General features: G+C 41.1%; 1 protein-coding gene across 2 annotated transcripts in view; it reads left to right on the top strand.

Moving 5' to 3' along the window:
- Positions 1 to 16900, top strand: part of fndc5a (fibronectin type III domain containing 5a) — a gene marked incomplete at both ends in the record, with an annotated part of 31737 nt that extends 14837 nt beyond the window's left edge. The window contains 5 exons of one of the 2 annotated variants that reach the window (XM_083923940.1): positions 6274 to 6389; positions 7535 to 7733; positions 16087 to 16176; positions 16310 to 16443; positions 16841 to 16900. In XM_083923940.1, the coding sequence (XP_083780066.1) occupies positions 6274 to 6389; positions 7535 to 7733; positions 16087 to 16176; positions 16310 to 16443; positions 16841 to 16900 (599 nt within the window). The remainder of the gene's footprint in view (positions 1 to 6273; positions 6390 to 7534; positions 7734 to 16086; positions 16177 to 16309; positions 16444 to 16840) is intronic. The other variant, XM_083923939.1, reaches the window with a different exon arrangement.
- Positions 16901 to 20337: the final 3437 nt, after the last annotated feature.

Genomic DNA, 20337 nt, shown 5'->3' with positions numbered 1-20337 from the left:
TGAGAAAAAATGTGTTATGTGTCGTTTTGCATAGTGTATGTAAACGTCTGGTTTCAACTGTATATACATGAACATTTTCTCGTAATTTGCCTAACACTGGTGTGTACACAGTCACGACCTTAATGTAATAGAGTAAAGGACCCTTGACTCTACCTGGTGGGTAGTTTTCATAAAATAAAATTAGATTTCCTCTTCTGGGTCAGACGCACACAACTGTCCAATCAGTCAGTCAAACGCCAGACCGACTTTAGTCATTTGTCATTATTAAAAAAACGAATCAGACCAGAACTGAAAGATGTACAGAACTTGTATATCATTTTTGTTTCTTGACCAAAAACCAGAAAGTAACTTAAAAGTTGGGACATCGACTCTGCCGATTTTTGATTATATGTATGTATTATTTATTTGTTTTGTCTGTTTTTCACAGGTCTCTCAGCATAATGGAAGTACTAGACTAAATCAACCCCTTTAGGTGTGGTTCTTGATAGAGATGAAGGGGGAGAAAGACAAATATTTGCAATGTTGATTTTTTTTTTCCCACACGTGCAAGCAAAGAAATAGTTTGTCAGTCACCAAAATGAATGCATTTGCAGAGGAGCATTAGCTAAACATTAACTATCACTGTATGTCATGAAAGTGGCATTCGCGCATAAGAGAGAGAGATATTTGAATTTGTGAATTCTTAAGTCCCATCAGCCCCCTTCACCAAAGACGGCCATCCATCGGGCGTCTCAGAAAACCGCAAACAAAAGCAAAGACATATCAAACAGCAGATTCTCAGCTGATAAAGAAACGCAAGCAGGCCCCTTCCTGTCATCCACTGTTAGCCAGGTCATTCATCAAAACATCAGCGACAGGGGACTGGAAACTGTTGTATCTTGTTTCGATGATGATGATATGAAAATGTGATGCAGGAAGAAGTCCACTGAAACATCTTGTTGTATATTAAAAAAAGGTTTATTTCAAACACAGTGTCTAACAGGTTTTCTAGAAAAACCAGCAGTGCCTTCGGACGAACGTGTAAGAACTCTTTTCATTCAAACAAATTTTATTTATAGTGCCAAATAATAACAAAAAAGTTAAATCAAGACACTTTACGGAGTAGGTATAAACCACACTATGACTTATTTATGGTTTACATAGACCCAACAATTCCCCCATTGAGTACACATTGAAAATAAAAACCTTTGCTATTACAGGCAGGAATGTCGGACAGACCAAGCTCTGTGGAGGACGGACATCTGTCTTGACCTGTTGGGGAGGAAGAAAAGAGAGAGAGAAAGAGAGAAAAGACGGACAGATGGACAGAGAGACACAAAGACAGACATAGAGACACACTTCCAGAGATGCAAGCAACCACAAAAGTAACAGTGACAATAGTGATAGCTAAAGCAACGTGAATATGACTTACAAGTTATGGCAGTTAATACAGCAGAACAGCAAGAAACAGGCACAGCTAAAGTGACAGAACATGACGATGACAATAACAATTATGGTGGCAAATATGAAGTTGAGTTAGTAGCATGCATTGATGAGACAGGAATGATACAGACAGGCAGGATAAAAGCTCAGAGTATCAGCAACAGGATTACCCCCTGGCAGACAAGGCCTACAGCAGCATCATAAAGCAGAACAAAATCAGCTTAGGCCCGTACATGTAGGCTCTAAGAGAAATAGAATGCCAATAACAACATTGCTAAGGGCTCGTAAGCCCTAGCTGTAAGCTTTATCAAAAGAGGAAAGCTTTAAGTTTACTCTTAAATATGGGGAAAGTGTCTGCCTCCCGAATAACACTTGGGAGTCGGTTCCACAGGAGAGGAGCTTGGTAGCTGAAGGCTCTGCCTCCCATTCTACTTTTGGAGACTCTAGGAACGACAAGTAGCCCTGCATTCTCAGAGCGCAGCAATCTAGTCGGGTAATACGATACTATGAGCTCTTTATGATACAACGGAGCCTGACCAATAAGAGCTTTGTAGGTAAGGAGAAGGATTTTAAATTCTATTCTAGATTTTACAGGTAGCCAGTGCAGAGAAGCTAATACAGGAGAAATATGTCCTCTTCTATTTGTTTTAGTTAGTACACGAGCTGCAGCATTTTGGACCAACTGGAGACTCTTAACAGACTTATTGGAGCAGCCTGATAATAAAGAGTTGCAATAATCCAGCATAGAAGGAACAAATGCATGGACTAGTTTTTCTGCATCTTTCTGAGACACAATGTTCCTAATTTTTGCAATATTACGCTGGTGAAAATATGCATTCCTTGTTGTTAGTTTTATGTGAGAATCGAAGGACATATCCTGATCAAAAATAACACCCAGATTCCTTACTGTGGTCCCGGAGGACAACACAACATCATCCAGAGTAACAAAATCTTTAGATATTGCGTTTCTAAGTACAATAACTTCAGTTTTATCTGAGTTTAACATCAGAAAATTGCAGGTCATCCAGCTTTTTATTTCCATTAATGCACATTTGAAGTTTATCTAACTGATCGACAAATATAATTGTGTATCATCAGCATAACAATGAACATTTATGGAGTGCTTCCTTATAATATTTCCTAAAGGAAGCATATATAAAGGTGAATAGAATCGGTCCAAGGACAGAACCCTGTGGAACTCCGTGACTAACTTTAGTGTGCATGGAGGATTTGTCATTAACATGTACAAACTGAGATCTATCTGATAAATATGACTTAAACCAGCTCAGTGCGGTTCCTTTAATGCCAATTAGATGCTCCAGCCTCTGTAGAAGGATGTGATGGTCAATAGTGTCGAAGGCAGCACTAAGATCTAGTAAAACAAGTACAGAGACAAGTCCTTTGTCTGAAGCTAGTAGAAGGTTGTTAGTAATTTATACCAGTGCTGTCTCACTGCTATGATTCGCTCTAAATCCTGACTGGATATCCCAAATAACTTATTATCATGTAAAAAGTCAAACAGCTGATTGGCAACTAATTTCTCGAGGGTCTTAGAGAGAAAAGGAAGGTTAGATATTGGTCTATAGTTGGCTAGTACCTCTGGATCAAGACTGGGCTTTTTAAGAAGAGGTTTAATAACAGCTACTTTAAAAGAATGTGGTACATAACCTTCTGATAAAGACATATTAATCATATCTAACACAGGAATGCTAACTAAAGGTAACACTTATTTAAGTAACCTAGTTGGAATAGAGTCTAGGAGACAAGTAGAAGGCTTTGATGCTGAAATATTAGAGGTTAATTTGTTAAGCTCAACTGTAGAAAAGCAGTCCAAGAACATATCAGATTGTAGAGTTGGTTCCTGGGTTCCTGGGTTTGAAGAAAAATTGGTGCCAAGCGAACTGATTTTGTCTCTAATAGTTATAATTTTGTCATTACAGAAGGTCATGACGTCGTTACTACTGAGGGTTATAGGATATTTAGTCTTTATAGGGGTAAGAACAAATGGTGGAAACAAACACATCTGTTTCACATAGATAAACTGACATATCCCTATTTTAGAGGTGTTGTTGTATCCTGCTTAAAGGAGCCCAGGAAAGGAAGATATACAATCGGTCATAATTACAGAGGCCTTTTCTGGATATTATAAACAAAACCATATGTGTATGTCTGTGGACACCTCAATACGTAAAACTGAGGTCTGCTAAGATATGGTGTGCTGTCTCTGACTATGTCAGTGTGTGTGCCACAGCAGCACATCATCCTGTAATTACCCGCTGTGTGATTTGTACCTGTCACAGGGCAAGTGAGCGTTAACCTATTCAATAACTCATCGACTGTATTTGCTTGGCTGAATTAGATTAATATCCCATTAAAGACAGAAGAGCTGCATCACAGTGACCACTTTTCCTCGACCCTATTCATCTCTCTCAGTTCTGCTTCACTTTACAAATATCAATCAATCCCAGAAGGCCTCAGTGATTCATAAGAACTGATGTCTGCTAGAATGTCACGAATAAGACATTACAGGTCCCATATTATGCAAATTGTCAGGTCCATACTTGTATTTGGGTTTCTACTAGAACATGTTAACATGCTTTAGTGTTAAAAAAAACTCATTTTTTCTTATACTGTCTGTCTGAATATACATGAATTTACCCTCTGTCTGGAACTCTCTTTAAGCCTGGGGTTGGCAGTATATTTTTGGCAATGTTGGGAAAAAAATTCATGATAATCTTTTATCACACTGTAATTCAAGAGTTTTGAGAGAAAATACCACCTATGCACGTCCTCCTGGGTCTGTTTTCAGGCTTTAGAAAATGGGGAAGAGGGAGAGCTATGAGAAGAGGTCTTACTCAGATTTTAATTCTGGCGTATTTATTTTTAATTTTTTTGCTTTTTATTGACTGCAGCTTTAAGCTAGCCTCGCGAGACCATCCTGTGAGCTCCACTGTATTTTACTCGCAGATAAGTCAGGTAACCCTCGGCAGAGACATTTTGGAGAAGTTTGCCCAAGCGACCGAAGCAATCAACTTGGTTTTGAGGCGGCTCGAAGTGTGAAGGAGCGACTGTTCAGTGTAAACAACGATGGCTTCCATGAGCTATCGAGCAAGCCGCTCACTAACGCTTTTTTCTCTGCGATCCTTCGGTTGGAATATGGACCGGGCACCTGAAATTGTGCCTTTTATCCGTAAATTCTCATTACACAAACAGCAAATATCCTTTACCGACATGTTGCCTACTTTGCCTCGATGCCGTCATACACTTTGTTGATCCGAGTGGTTGATTTGGCCTGTCTATCACCAACATAGGTGGTGATAGACGGATGATTTATCAAATCAGCAACCAGTATATCGCCTCTGCTATGATTGGTCAGCGTTCGAGGGTTTTCGCAACTGCATTGCAGCTGGGGAATGACCGTAATAGGATTTTATACTTATATACAGTATAGTTGTAGCCTCCCAACCTTACAGAAGTCCTGACAGCTCGTTTAAAGGCAGAGTTTCTGAGTACAGGCTGTGTGCATTTTTCTGTGGATTGGAAAGTTTTGATACTTTAACAGCATTGATAAAGCAGCTGACCTGCTTAATAATAATAAAAAAAGACATGGAAACGGCCATTATGGACTGATGGTGTGGGACTTATTGTCTTGGTTGGACACTCTTTAAGCGCCTAAGATCAACTGATTTTATTGATTGGTTGGTTGATTATTTTCTGGCCTTTCTTTTAGAAAATAACCAGCAGGTCAGACTAATAATATCAACCGTCAATGTCAACTAAAAATATAGAACCACAATATATCGTTGCAATTCATTTTTTTGTCCATTATGGTTAAAACAGTTTAGGTTTCAAATGAGTTTCACAAGAAAAGAAAACAAACAGGATAAGATTGTATAAATAGTGCTAACCAATAATCCACTCCACTCTCTATTGAAGCATCTGAGGTATACTCCTCTGCTGACCTGCACACTCTCATTTAGGACTGTAAGCAGTTTCTGTGTGTGTGTGTGTGTGTGTGTGTGTGTGTGTGTGTGTGTGTGTGTGTGTGTGTGTGTGTGTGTGTGTGTGTGTGTGTGTGTGTGTGTGGCAACACTTCACACAATATTAAACCAGGTCAGTGGACACTTCAACAGCAGAATTAATGAGGACTTCCTGATGTTAACGTTAAGGCTTTAATTATGTTCAGCTATGAACGCACAGTTTTTAATGAATTTAATTTATTTTATCCCTGGCAGCATCATTGTTGTTTGTGCATATGATACGTTGTGTTTTGTCTGGCATTTAATTGCTCTGTCTACCTCTGAAAATACTGCAGCAATGTTCCCTTGGCTTTTGGGGCGACTAAGAGTACAAAATTGGCAGAATTGGGAGTTTTTCCAACAAAGTTAATTGGTGTTTAAAAAGTCTTAAATCTCAGTAGTCATCAGGTACGCACAGAAAGAATGAAAATGATCGATACAGAGTGCAATACGGAAATATTTCACTGGTTCTCGTTGGCACAGTTTTGGTTGGTTCTCTTTATCATTAAAACTGGAACATTATAAATCCATGAGTACTATATGTTGAATGTCAAAAAGATTAAAAGGCTGCACTTGAGCTAAATGCTATTGTCACCATGGGAACATACTCACAATTGATCCTTTCACATCATACGTACTGCAGTGTCTGCTGAGACTGGGCAAAACCACTGTGTTCCTATACTTGTTGATTCCACCCTACATAATAGATTCAGCTGTGCCATTTATTCACACCACTGAATTTGGCTTCCTGCCATACTGGTGGCTGTTTCTCATTTGCTTCATAACGCAGAAGATTAATCAAGCTTGTATATCTCTTTCTGTGTGTTTGCAGATAGCTTGTCACCTCCTGTCAATGTGACCATCAGAGCTGTGAAAGCAAACTCTGCTGTGGTGACATGGGACATCCCCGAGGGAGACCCCGTTATTGGCTTTGCCATCACACAGCAGGTGAGCAGCGCACACACAGTACATGTGAACATACCAGCACAGTGGATAAACTACGCAAACACATGCTAACTGATTTAATCACTGGTTGTTTGCTGCAACAGTTCCCTTTACGTTGTCATTCCCTCGCTCAGTGTCAGTGTGCATTATGGGAATTATAACAGGACGCTGGATACTGTCAGACAGTGACAGCTCTGTGACGTGGTGAAAAGTGCTATTATTTGCTGCCATTGTGCTCACATAAAAGACAAACATTAATTGAATTACTGTACAAGCACGACTCCATACAGACACAGTCATTCAAAGGAGTTAGGAGTGACGTGATTGAGGAGGACAGCTGCGGCGTCAGTGGAGGTCAGAGTGCTACAGAGGTGTGTGTGCAGAGGAAATAGAAAGTGAACTGTTCTGAAGGTACAAATAACACATCGTGTTCTTTTCAGAAAAAAGGCAACAAAAGCAGCAGCTGAAATACACACCTGCCTATATTGGGATTGATGATAGATTATATTGATAAGAACAATTTTATTATTATTATTATTAATATTACTTATTATATATCTATATATATACACAGCATAATTCATTTTCAGTTTGACGTTTCGCAAAATGCACTTATTTTTTTGCAGAGAGTATACATTTAGAAGATCATTGCCTCTCTAATGTCAGGTGACGGTTAGCTTAACACCTACCACTACCTAAAGCTCACTAACATGTTTTAACTTGTTTGTTTAATCCATACAAAAACAGATTAAACAGAGCCAGGCTACCCGTTTCCCCAAGCCTGCTAAGCCAGCTTCGTGTTTTCTGTATAGACATGGGAGTGGAGAATGTAGAAGAGCTTATTTCCTAAAAACTTTGAACTGAACAGTCTGACTACTACAGTAGCATTGCTCCAAGTGTCGAAATACTCTTGTTAAGTGTGACTTTTATTGAACCAGTACTTCTCTCTGCCATAAAAGGACACTTCTAAATATCTTTTTTGTCCCAATGTCACACCAGAATGATCATAAATGCCCCACTAAGTGGCCCAGGCAGCCCTTAAGTTAGCTAAACTGTCATTCTTATATGAATTTAAAGCCTTACTATAACATGGTGGGTGGTGCCCTTTCGTGTTTTTACTACTGCTCTCCTGTGTCATACTCCAACAGAAGAAAGACGTGCGCATGCTGCGATTCATCCAGGAAGTCAACACAACCACACGCTCCTGTGCATTATGGGACTTGGAGGAAGAGACAGACTACATTGTTCATGTCCAGTCCATCAGCATGTCTGGGACGAGCCCGCTGAGCGAACCCCTGCGCTTCCGAACGCCAAAGGAGGCCGAGACTCAGGCCTCTAAGAGTAAAGGTAGAGTCCACCGAGACAAAACACACATGCTCAGTCCTCCAACCTATCCACACTTAAAGAAAAAAAACTGCACTTACACTCTGTTTCTGTCCTCTTCACGACTGTGAGTGCAGAGGGGAGTTGGCCTTTTGACAATATCTTGACTGATTTTGTCTAAAGACCAATAAAAATCAATAGACACGCAAAGCGTGTAATGAAATTTCACAACAGAGTGCTCCTGAAGCTCACCCCCTCTGACCACAACTCTGAAAAAAAAGCAAGGGGGTCCATAGTTCGTTGTGTATTGATGTGCCTCTGCGGGCCTCACCCTGCATGCACCCAGCACAACTGCACAGTAAAGCAAAATGAGGAGAGGCATTTATCAGACACAGGGAGGAGGCAGTCAGAGATGTGAGGAGTGGCAAATCAATGAGCCTCTGTTGAAGCCCTGCACCATCTATTCCTCCTCTCATTTACACTCATCTCTCATGTGAGCTAATTCTTCGATATACTTCACAGGGTGTGGAGCCACAAAAGAGACAGACCTCCTGTCATAGCCCCAGTAGACAGGCAGAGACATGTAGAATGTAAATACAATAATTGCAGGACACTGAAGATGTGCTCTTCTTACCACTGAGGCCTGATTAGCACAGGTATAGTTGTTGTTAGCCGTTTCTGCAAGGGGAAGATTTTATAGATATCAAATAGTGTACAGCACCCAGATAAACAAAAGTTGTTGTTTTTTCAGATTTCATCCTTTTGTGCACACATGCTCATTTCTTATTCTCTCTCCTGCTGTTTTCAAAGGCCGTGAAGACAGAACCATGGCTCCAACTCATGCACAATGCACAGAAATAAACAGAAGGGTCTCATAGCCACAAACACACTGTCTGGTGAACAAAGACAGTGGTAATTCAATCTTTATGAGGAAAAGTGACAACAGGAAAAAGTTTAACACTTATATTCTTGCAGAGACTTAGACTTCTATTTCACTAAAAAATAAAAACTACCGCCAGCATCTGGCCGACTTAGCTTAGCATAAAGATTGGAAAGAGAGGGAAACAGCTAGCCTGCTCTGTCAGTAGTTTACAAAATCTACCTAACAGCACCTCTAAAACTCACTTATAAACAAGTTGTTTGTTTTTGTCTAAAAGCAACAATTCACCGTGGTTGGAACAAGTAATAGTCAGGGTCCTAAAAATAGAGAAATCTACGTTTTTAGACACGTTTCTTTGTACGAATTTAACCAACGTGATATAGCGCGTTGATTAGTGGGCTTGAGAGTTGCTGATGGGAAGATTTTGCAACCTTTAGAAGCTGGATTGCCCCCTCTGTTGGATGTGAGTTACTGCCCCAAGCGAAGGAATTCAAGTACCTTAGGGTGTTGTTAATGTGAGGGTAAGGTGCTGTGTCAGCAGTGATACAGACTGCGAGAGGGAGCTGAGCCAAAAGACAAAGCTCTCAGTTTACCAGCCCATCTATGGGCCAACCCTCACCTGTGGTCAGGAGCTTTGGAACCAAAAGAACAAGATCAGATCAGAATGTCTCCCGGTGCCTCCTGTTAGAGGTTTTCTGGGTGTTACCACACATCAACAGGTGAGAGGCTCAAGGGGAGACCCAGAACACGCTGGAGAGATAATATATCTCATATGGCCTGGAAATGCACAAAGTTGCTCAAAAAGAGCTGGAAAAACTTGTTGGGGAGAGGGACGTCTGGAATACTCTACTTAGCCTGAAGCCCCTGCAACCCATCCCTAGATATGTGAAAAAACTGATAGATGGGTGGATGGATAGACCCAGGTCAGAAGCATCTAGTCTTTATGCTAAGCTAAGTTACCCAGCAGTATCTTAATATTTATGCTACAAAAAGGAGAGTAGTATCAACCAAAATAAGCTTATTTCCCTAAATATTTAAGTTTTCCTTCAAATGAGCAAGTAACTGTTGTGTGCCAGAGGCCGACCTTCTAGTTTTTAAATGAGTCTGTTGATTCGTATGCAGTTGATATCACACAAACACACACACAGCAGCAGGTGAAAGTCCCTATCCACTGCAAAGCAAAAAAGATTTCCCCGCTGCTCCACACATTTCTCACCATGCACACGTTTGACAAAGCAAGTCTCCACAGAGAGCAGGTCCGTGATTCATCATCCTTCACTCCTAGACAACAACAACTTCAGCTCAACATCACTTATCCCTCTCTGTCTCATTTGCACCGCCTGCTCAAGGATGTCTGTTTAATTAGCTTAGCAGCGTTGGAACAAGGAAGCCTTTTGATGACAGGTGAGCAGATGTTCTTCAAGCCAACATTTTGAGTTTCAGTGGAAAAATCTGTGTAGTTAGAATTCAGGTTCGGCAACAGCGTCAAAATAAATTTAATTTTCCATACGGACGATTGTGTCTTTAAATCTGCCCGGATGTGTTGGACTTTTTTACTGAAGGGCTTGCATGATTTGCTGGGGGGTTTTCTTGGTGGACACAACAGAGGCACAGGTGTTCACTACTCATTTTTATTTCTCCAGTAGAGAGATTAAAATGATTCATTGTGACAGCACCTGCTCATCATTATGCAAATCGAAGACAACCAAAGTGTTTAATGGTTATTGAAAAGGACTGCTGCACAAACAAAATAATTTGTCTTTTACTGCAAATAATTGGACCGTAGAAAGTCTAACATTACAGTTGTTAGTCCATTGTCCTGATATGACAGGCGAACATCCCTAGAATATGGAAAGAATAAGGAGGTTTTTCCCATCTCCGCTCGACTGCTCAGCCCTTCTGTTCTGCCATATCATGCTGATCTCAGTGGAAAAAGCAAAGGATGAGCCTGAAATGCTGGATTATTCCATGTTTCATCTAATTTCCGCTTTCACAATGGATTTAAGCTTCCGCAGATCAAAGAAAGCGAGAGAGATGGAAAACAAAGGCACAGCCTGTGCATAAAACAGGAGGAAGAGACAATGCATCAGGGGAAGAGAGAGGGGGAACAAATAATGACTGACAGAGAGGAGAAAAAGACAAGTCAGGGAGGACGCAGTGGTGCAGAGAAATAAGTTATCCTGTCAGTGAGTAACAGACAGTAAAAGCCTACTATGCACGTTTCTACAATCGAACCAGACACACAGATGTGGAAAATAGAAAGCACTGCTAACAAGTCTCATTTGTCCCCTTAGATCAGATAAACGGAGAACGTTCTCTGTCTTGCCCACAGGAAATCTCTCAAAAACAAGGGTGGAGCAAAAGGTTTATCCTATCTTCTGTCTGTAGGAGTTAGTATGTCCAAACAGGGCTGCAGTTAAATACTGTGGGATATCTCCCCAAACAGCATCCCTTAGCTCTGCTGCATCCCATAAGATAAACAAAACTACTTTCTTTTACGCCTGAAGTAAAGGGAAACCACATAAAAGAGAAAGGAAGAATCTTAATATGGCTTCAGCACCTTTTGGGAATAGCTCAACATTTTGGGAAATACACATGTTCATTATAATTCGTAGTGAGAGATTACAGGATGGATTTCCATCGCGCCTAGCTCAGCAGAAAGACTGGAGACAACAGATATACGAAACAGTACATTTATCCCCCTAAAAGAACCTTAATGTAGCTACCACTGAACACACAGAGGTTACGTCCTCCTTATTGTTTTATGTAAACATGGAGGCCTGAATTGCAATATTCATTTTGCAATTTAAAAATACACACGGATACTATACATGTCATACTGCTGTTTTGTAATGAGTTAAACATGGAAAAAAAAACATCAAATTTCTGTCCCTTGAATTAGTTAAGCCCAAACCTGCCAAAGTGTTTATATAATTCTTTAAAAATGTGGTGTTATGTCATGGAAGGTACAGACATCACAGGACATTGTTTCTGGAAAAATTGTTGCTAAATAAACGCCGCATGAGACTCCTGTGATATCATCTTCAAGGTGACACTTGACGTCATTTCATCAACTGTCCGGCATAGCTTTGCAGGCTGCCATTTCTCTAAATCCAGGTCGACTGATTAAAATAAACAGTCACTATTAGCGGTAACTTGGCTATTTAAAAATGTGTGCAGGATGTCCTGTGCCGTTCTAGTGGTGGTTTCCTCTTTCAACGTACATTTTCCCCAGACAATTGGATTTGCAGTGAGGCATATAACAAAACATGAAAGAACATGGGCATACAGTACAGTAAGAGGAGGGGGGGTATCCTGAATACAAGTGGGCAAAAAGTCCAACATGTGTGACATTTCCACAATGACCTATCAGTGGTCTGCAGGGAATTAACTACAACTTGCTGTCTCATCTGGCTTGGACCCTGAACTGAGCTTGTACCAGACTATCCACAACTTTTGCTAATGGAAAACCAAAAAAGAGCGAGTCAAGTTGAGTAGAGCCATGTAGTACTATGCTCTGGAAATGCAACATTAGTCTCCTCGTGTGTGAAGTTATGCGCCAAATTCTTATAAGTTAATTGAACTTCAAAGCTGTTAAGTCAGACCTTGTCTCACGATTGATCAGTGTGCAGCTGACCAGTTAGCCCCAGTGAAGCTAGCTGGCAACAGTGTCAGGCGCCTTGGGGCTGTTGTGCTTTGATTAGATAAAACTAAGCAACAAAAGCCAATCGATTAGCAGAATTGGTTGTTGATAAAAGCTACTGGAGCGTGGGGTTCCTGCCACACTGGGCCCTCCAAATGTCACCCGCCGCATGTAATCAAAAAGGATAAGAGCGTTCTCTACGCTGCGGTGAACTTCAGATCAAGCCTCTGATTTCCACAACACTGCAAGAAATTGTTACTACGTGTTTGATAGAAACCTGCAGGCGTCCCCTGCTGCAAACAACAAGAAAACACACACTTCTCTCTTTGATATTTCGCCCGATGGTTGTACGACTTCAAAGATGATGAATTTAAATGAGGCTGGAAGGAATTGATCCTGAGTGGTGTGATTAACTTTTTCCATTGCTCCATCTCTCCATCGCACTCTAGCAGGCTACGTCATATGTTCTGCCTCTCTGTGACCTTTTCACTCCATCAGGTGCTCACAGAATCAGTCCTATTAGCGATCACACACAATACACCTCTATAGCTGCTCATGCATGTGTGTCTGGCTGTGTTCATACAGTTCTAGATGCCTGCCTGTATGGTGTCAGTCTTTTGAAAATGATCGCTCGTTTTACTGCTGCAACCACCTGTGCTTCAGCTCCCTGACATTTACTCAGGCAATGAGTAACATTTACTTGTAATTTAAGACATAATGGGGATAAAAAAAAAAAGATTAGCTGACAATGGCAATATTCCTTAAGGATTTACAGAGTCTAGACCAGTAAAAGCACTTGATTCACAGCACATTCAGGGTGTGAAATGGTGAATTTAACTCTCAACAACAGTGTGAGGAAGTTTTCAAGAGAAAGAAAGTCGACCTTGAACTCCAACTGATTCAAAAGAGTATGTCAAAGAAACTCTGATTCGGATCTAAAAAAATCAGATTTTATTTAAATCCGAATCAGAAATATGATTAATAGTTTGCAAGCCAGTTAACACGATTAAAGATTAAGTGTGCTGGATTTAGCGGCATCTAGCTAAATCTGACAATTCTTACAGATTAGACTTTACAACAATCTCACTTTTCATGCCTAAAGATAACCGAGACAACCAAAAAAGGCTCTAGGTAATCATCATTCTAAGCTAATGAATACCCATCCGTCCATCTATCTTCAACTGCTTGTCCCTATCGGGGTCGCAGGAGCCCATCTCAGCTGAGGCGGGGTACACCCTGGACAGGGCGCCAGTCTATTGCAGGGCACATAGAGACGAACAGAGACAGACAACCATTCACACCAATAAACCTAACACATGCATGTTCTTGGACTGTGGGAGGAAACCGGAGAACCCGGAGAAAACCCACGCAGACACGGGGAGAACATGCAAACTCGACACAGAAGGGCCCCAGCCGGGATACGAACCAGAAAACCTTTAGCTGTGAGGCCACAGTGCTAACCACCACTCCACCTAATGAAAACCAAACAGTATTTATTTTTCACTAAAGAAATTTCTGCCAACAGATCACCCTAAATCCTGCTCCTTTAACCTGGGCGCAGACAGCAGTTTAGTCTCCCTTAGGAACTGTACAAAAGTTATTGGGGAGGGGAGCAGGGGCTGATTAAATCTTGTATTTCCTCCTCTACATTATTAATATTTTCTTTGGATGCTCCCTTCCACTTATTTATACACCCTGCGCCCAGTATTTCATGATATAGCACAGAGTCACTACAACTTGTCTCACCATTAATTACCAAAAGAAGCAACACAGCAAATTTAAGACGGTGTAATCTCATTTAGACTGCAATATATTCATGGAAATAACCATTTTTACAGATTGAAATTCATGACAGGGTAGTCTGTGTTCCTTAAATCTATCATATTGTTACAATTACAGTAGCTAGACAGACTCTTAAGTACCATGAGAGGAAGAAATGGATATCAGAAGTTGTTTACTGTTTGATATCAGAGTGTTATATCACCCATCTCACAACTTCCAGTTAGTTATTCAAATTACAAACCCCCTCTCTGATCACAGTACCGTAATCTGTCAACCATTTCTACCCCTGTGGAAATGGTTGATGCAAAGACTTTACATCATGCACCAGATTTATGTGCTCATTCTGTGACAGCGCAATCTGGCTACTCTTACAGCAAGAGAGCGCAGTACTGCATGAACACAGCATGCGTGAAGTGTCAGTCAGTGAAAATCCCGATTGTACAGGAAACTATTTTGCTGTTCAAAGCCAATTAGCTCCTCATCCTCAAATATGGCAACTTGCCTCAAGATTAAAACACCACCACTTCAAAACAGGATATGACAGGCTGCCATTGTGTTACAGGGAAATTGCTGTATCTGAACTTCAGGCCAGGAAAGGTCATCAAAGACATTACTGTCATGTTGGCAACATCAAGAGAACATTTTTACTTAAAAAGGTCCCACACTGAAAAAAGATTTACATGTTTTTCTTTTTATTATAAGGCTGTCTAGGTGCTATATACTGTGAAAGTATCAAAATGCATGTTAGGATGACCACAATTACAGCTGGACAGTACAGCAAAAGAATACCCAGGCAGGATTGTCGAGTGTCACAGACGAGTCTTGTATTGTGTCATCTTCAGCAACCTGGCAAGCACTCTCCACATCATGAAGCAAACACCCATTGATCACAAAATGGCACCTTATATAGGGTATCCAATCAACGAGGGAGAGCCCATTCTCCACGCTGACATGCTCTGCTTTTAACAAACACTTCTTTTCTTTCTCCATTGTCCCCACAATATCCCCCCTATATACACACACTAACACACATCCATTCACAACACAACCTCATCCCCAACACAAATACACTACAACAATAAAACAACCCAACCCCCAACACCCCCACTAACCACCACTTGGATTCCCCCGGAACTATAAATATGGTGCCCGCTTCCTGGCGAAACCTTTTGACCAAAAAATCTGGAGACAAGAGACTGGTGAGTACATTTCACACCCAATTTACCACTCCAAATATACTAACAAACACACAATATTTTTACACACTATTGCACAACATATATTAGATTAGTCACATCATGTCAACTTAGCTTTCATTTACCACACAAATGCACATTAAATCTCATGTCTCTCTGTTTTGCAGATGGAACCATGTGGCCATCACAGAACCTGCCAGCACCAAAAAGATTTAAAAGGACAATAAATATATCAACAATCATTAAATATAAAACTATAAGTGTGCAAATATGCAATGTGCAAATCTAATAAAGTGCGACTGCTTCACAAAAGTGTCTGTGCAATTATTAAAGTGCATGTGTCCTGGTTAAAGTGCATTGTGTAATATTACCCCAACCCAGCTCAAGCTCCAGGGAACGAAGTCCTCTTCGTTACAATGCACACAGTCCGTATTCAGAAACTGTGCCTTCAAATGTGCCGTCAGGACGTCAGTACATTTGTGATATCACAACTATACTACAGATACTTTAGGTAAAAAGTGCCGCCACAGTGTCGTTAAAGTTATTAACGGCTGCAATGATGGTGCAGAGACACTGAGGGAGAGGGATGGGCTTAAAAAGGCAGACGCTTAAAACTGGGGGATTCAGACAGAGGGTGAATAAAAACATGTTCTAGTAGAGACCCAAAATAAAAGTATGAACATAAAAAAAGAGCATAACATTTCCTCTTTAAAAAGACGCTGTTAATTACGGGCTCTGATGAAGACTTTTCTCTTACAGTCAGGCAGAGAGATAGGGCAATTGGATGAATATGTGTCTGGAGCATCAGTCATAATACAATCATAAACCCCTGCCACTAACAGTCAGTTAAATACCTTTCCCCCCTGACTCCTTTAGACGAAGTGACGATGGAAGAAGTGGGCCAGTCCACCCAGCTGAGGGCGGGGGAGCTCATCATCATCGTGGTGGTACTTATCATGTGGGCAGGTGAGGACAAAACAGTTTAAGTGAAGCAGGATCACACAGCTTAACACAGTTTTCTGTGGTACTCCTACATACATATTCCTTTGTGTTTACCCAGAGTCGGCTACTCATGAATACACTCTGCCTCTCCTCCCAGGTGTGATCGCTCTCTTCTGTCGCCAGTACGACATAATCAAAGACAACGAGCCCAACAACAACAAGGACAAAGCCAAAAATTCCTCAGAGTGCAGCACTCCTGAACATCCGACAGGGGGGCTGTTGCGCAGTAAGGTATAACCCACCCCCCTCCTCCCCACCCGGGTACTTCCCCTCACAGCGGCGCCGGGCAGGTGAATTGTCCCGGCCACTTCTAGACTTTTTCCACTGACGCTTCATGGACAATCATTTTGTCATCTGAGCGCTGCTTCAACATGACACCATTACGTGCATGACTTTGCAACATTCAGAGTCATGGCTTCGAATAAGTTCTGTTTTGATCAATGCACAGAGCCCCATACCATATCCATGCTCTGTTTTCGAATCAGTGCAGAAAACAAGTCAAAATTAAATTTTTATCCCTCTCATTCTCTAGTGCAGATCCTCATGCTCATTAAAGAAGCTAATTGTATGGTTCCTGTGACTCTTCCAGCCTTTTCATTCCAGTCATATTTCTTTTTCCTCTCCACAGTTTCCCAAGAACAACAACAACAACAATAGGATGCCATCTGTCAACATCATTGAGGTGTGACTGCCAGGACGTCTTCTCTTTATCCAAAATACTTTGTGTTCTCACAAACAAGCAGGCCCCTTTTGAGCCCATCTGCTTGTCAGGATGAGGCTGGGACTGTGGGCCCCTCGGCGGCACTTGCTCTAGTTTGGCACAGGGGCCTGCCGCCGAAGCGAAGCTGCATGCGACGGGGGTCAGACATGGCCTAGTCAGACCTGTTCTGAGAGCAGAGTCTGCAGAGGAGTGACTGCGGCGAGAGTTCAGAGGCTGCACCGTGCTCAACAGCTACTGTACGATGGGGCAGCAGAGATTAGGGCCAAATGGCTCTGGCAGAGGAGAGTCTGCAGATAAACCAACCCCGGGGACCAAAGCTGATGAACAGAGCCAGAGACCTTTTCATTCTCTCTCTCTGTGTCACCTCTTTCTTCTCACTGTCTTTCAGTGTGTTATCAACAACCACAAACCCGGACATTTCACATTACTGGGTGGCTCTGAGATGCATCTTTGTTGAAAACTGTCCCGTTATTTAATCTTCTACATGATATTCTATTTTCTACACTTGCTGAATTGAAGGTAAACACTGTAGATCATTCACGTGTATTATTCTAGTTCTACATATTTTACTTTTAACAAGGTGCCACCAGAGCATTCCTGTTGTTCTGGTATATTCTTTTTTTAGAAACCCCCCGGCAGACACTCCTGTGGGAAATGTTTTCATTCTGGCAAGCTCATGTTCCCCCCTCAGGGAATCCAGACTCCACCTGGCAAATTTAGGAGCCATTTCTTAGATGAGATGAGATGAGAACAGAGCATCTTTAAAAGGAATCACTCAAGTCTTTTCAGAAAAGGCGAAACTCATTCACTCACATTGAAAGGCATCTCTGATCTGAATACGTATATACGGTGTATATATATATATATATATATATATATACTGTAAAGTGTGTAATGGGCCAGGTGTGCTTTCATATTCGTTTGTCCTTCTTTCATGCTTTTATTATAGATTTCTGAAATGTTACATTCCATGTCCAGGATGAGCCCTTTAGTATTCCCTTGTGTCTTTCTCTTTAAGGGTGATGAATTTCAAAGCATTCTGAGGAGGAAAAAGAGCTGCCATAATGGAGTGCATTCATCTAATTAATGGACTTTAAAAAGGGGCTGGACTCTATGAATGTCTATGAAGGAGTGGCCTCTGTAGAGACACTGGAGAGATCCCTTATATCAGCAATAACAGTCTTCAGTGAAGCACGGAAGCAAGGACTCGAACTCTGTAGCCCGTTCGTCCAGAACTCGACCTCCCAGCATGCAATGTTCAGACAGATGAACAAACTGCACATCAAATATGAGGGAATTAATCCTGCTTTGTAAAAACGTATGTTACTGATGGAGCGCATGGAAAAAAAACTTTTATGGGCCAAACATCCAACCCAGAGACTTCCTTATGACATCCTGATCCAATGTCACCAAGACAGAAGGGCTTCTATCAAGACTTTTTCACAAATCACAGCCAACCTTTAGTGTAAAACAACACATTGAGGAGACTCAGAATCTCATCATGAATAAGGGATCAACTGTTTCCGAATGTGCACTGTAAGGGAACTTGTTTTAAGAAAGCAAATGATGTATTTGAGGACTGATTCAAACTCAGTAGTACTGCCTTAAAAATAATTGTATCTCATGATTTATCTAAGAAGATAGGAAGGCCCTGTATCTCACATTTGTGTCATAATCATAAGCTTTCACATAATATGTAAATGTGTGCACAAAGTATAAGGAAACATTAACAGACGACCCGTAGACCGAGCTAAGTTTGAAAATGTGAAAGAAGTGAATGTGTAAATAGATTTTATTCTTGTTTGGTGGTGTCACCTTGGAGAGCCTTTGATGAAATATGACTAATGTGTGTAATGTAAAAGGATACTGCTACTGGTGTTTTCTTTTGTTAATACACTGCTGTTAAAGCCTTTTTCATAGCACTACTCTCCTGTTATGTATTTCTATTACTGTACATTAGGTCATTGCCTTGTTTGTGTGCGATAAAGAACGACTCTTTTTGATGTGAAAAATGATGAAAAGCGCTGGAAAATCATTCAAACATAAGAGCCTTTCAGCAACTGGAAATCTGTATTGACAGGGAGAATGATAAACACATCAACTTCCTTTCTACACAGACTCCATCTCATTCTGGCTGGTCACTCAGACAAATACATATGTGCACAAAAACACAACAGGTCACAACTCCCGTAGGGTCAAGTGTGGGAGAAGAGGTGGTTAAGAGAGAGCAATGAAGGTTATGGTTGAGCAGAGTGGGAAGAATGATTCCACTTCCATCGATCCCCCCCTCCCTCTCCCTCCACTCTTAATAAGAGTGGAAAAGCCCAAGATTGCGCTCCTCCAATGAGCACTGATTCATGTCGGAGGCAGGAGCAGGTTTGGTGGGAAACAGGAAAACAAATGTAATTTTTGGTGGAAGGTTTAGTTGTTGCCAGGACAAACTTGGTGAAACCTCCAGACAGTGCATTACCCAGTTATCAGTGCTTCGCTGAAAAACTTCTGCGGTTGAAGGTTGAATCCATTTTTCTCCAGGAACACTGCAGCGGTAGCTACTGGCTCTCTAAATCGATAGCCATCCATCCACACAGTACCAGATAATGATGATTGTCTCCCTGGATGGTTTCTTTGAACTAGGGCCATGTCTTAGGTGTGCCAACAATATATTTCTAAACAGCAATCCCTGTAGGCATTTTTTTAAAAACTTTTCTCCTCCTCTGTTGCTTAAATGAGTAAAACTTCAGCTATAGCAACATAAGAGTTTATTTTAAAAGCTGTCACAGAGGTTCAGCTGGGAATATGTTTTTACCTAACTGAATGGAGGGTCTAAGGACAGGGCGTGTCGTATGCTGTACAGATTGTAAAGCACCTTGTGATATTTGGTTTTCAAAGTAAATTGACTTGGCCACTGAATAAACACTGTAAACTAAAAACAAAGTATCATCAACTCCTAGTTATGTACACTTCTCTGTGTTGCCGCTGTGTTCCTTACTACCTGTTTAAACACAAGGCAGTTTGTATACATCACCAACTTTACCTTTGAAGAACAGGTTGGCATTTGGGAAATACGTTTATTTACTTTCTAGCAGACAGCAAGATGAGAAGATTGCCATCACACTCATATCTGCACCATACATATGAAGCTATAGCCAGCAGCTTCATAGCATAAAAACTGGAAAATGTAGCTTTTTATTTAGCGTATAAACGTGACCGGTATTGATCTAGCGTATTTCTCAAAAATGTCAAACTATTCCTTGAAGGGTTGCAGCTTCTGCATACAAGCAGTGAGTGAGCTCTCCTACACAGAGATAATAACCCAGCAGCCACAGTTTGGTGGTGTGGAATGACATTTGATTTTACATAGACATGGGTTTGACAATGTTAAACAACTACACGGAGGTCTTACA

Source organism: Echiichthys vipera (genome assembly GCF_963691815.1).
Source record: "Echiichthys vipera genome assembly, chromosome: 12".
NCBI lineage: Eukaryota > Metazoa > Chordata > Actinopteri > Perciformes > Trachinidae > Echiichthys > Echiichthys vipera.
This window is presented reverse-complemented; position numbering and strand designations above follow the sequence as displayed.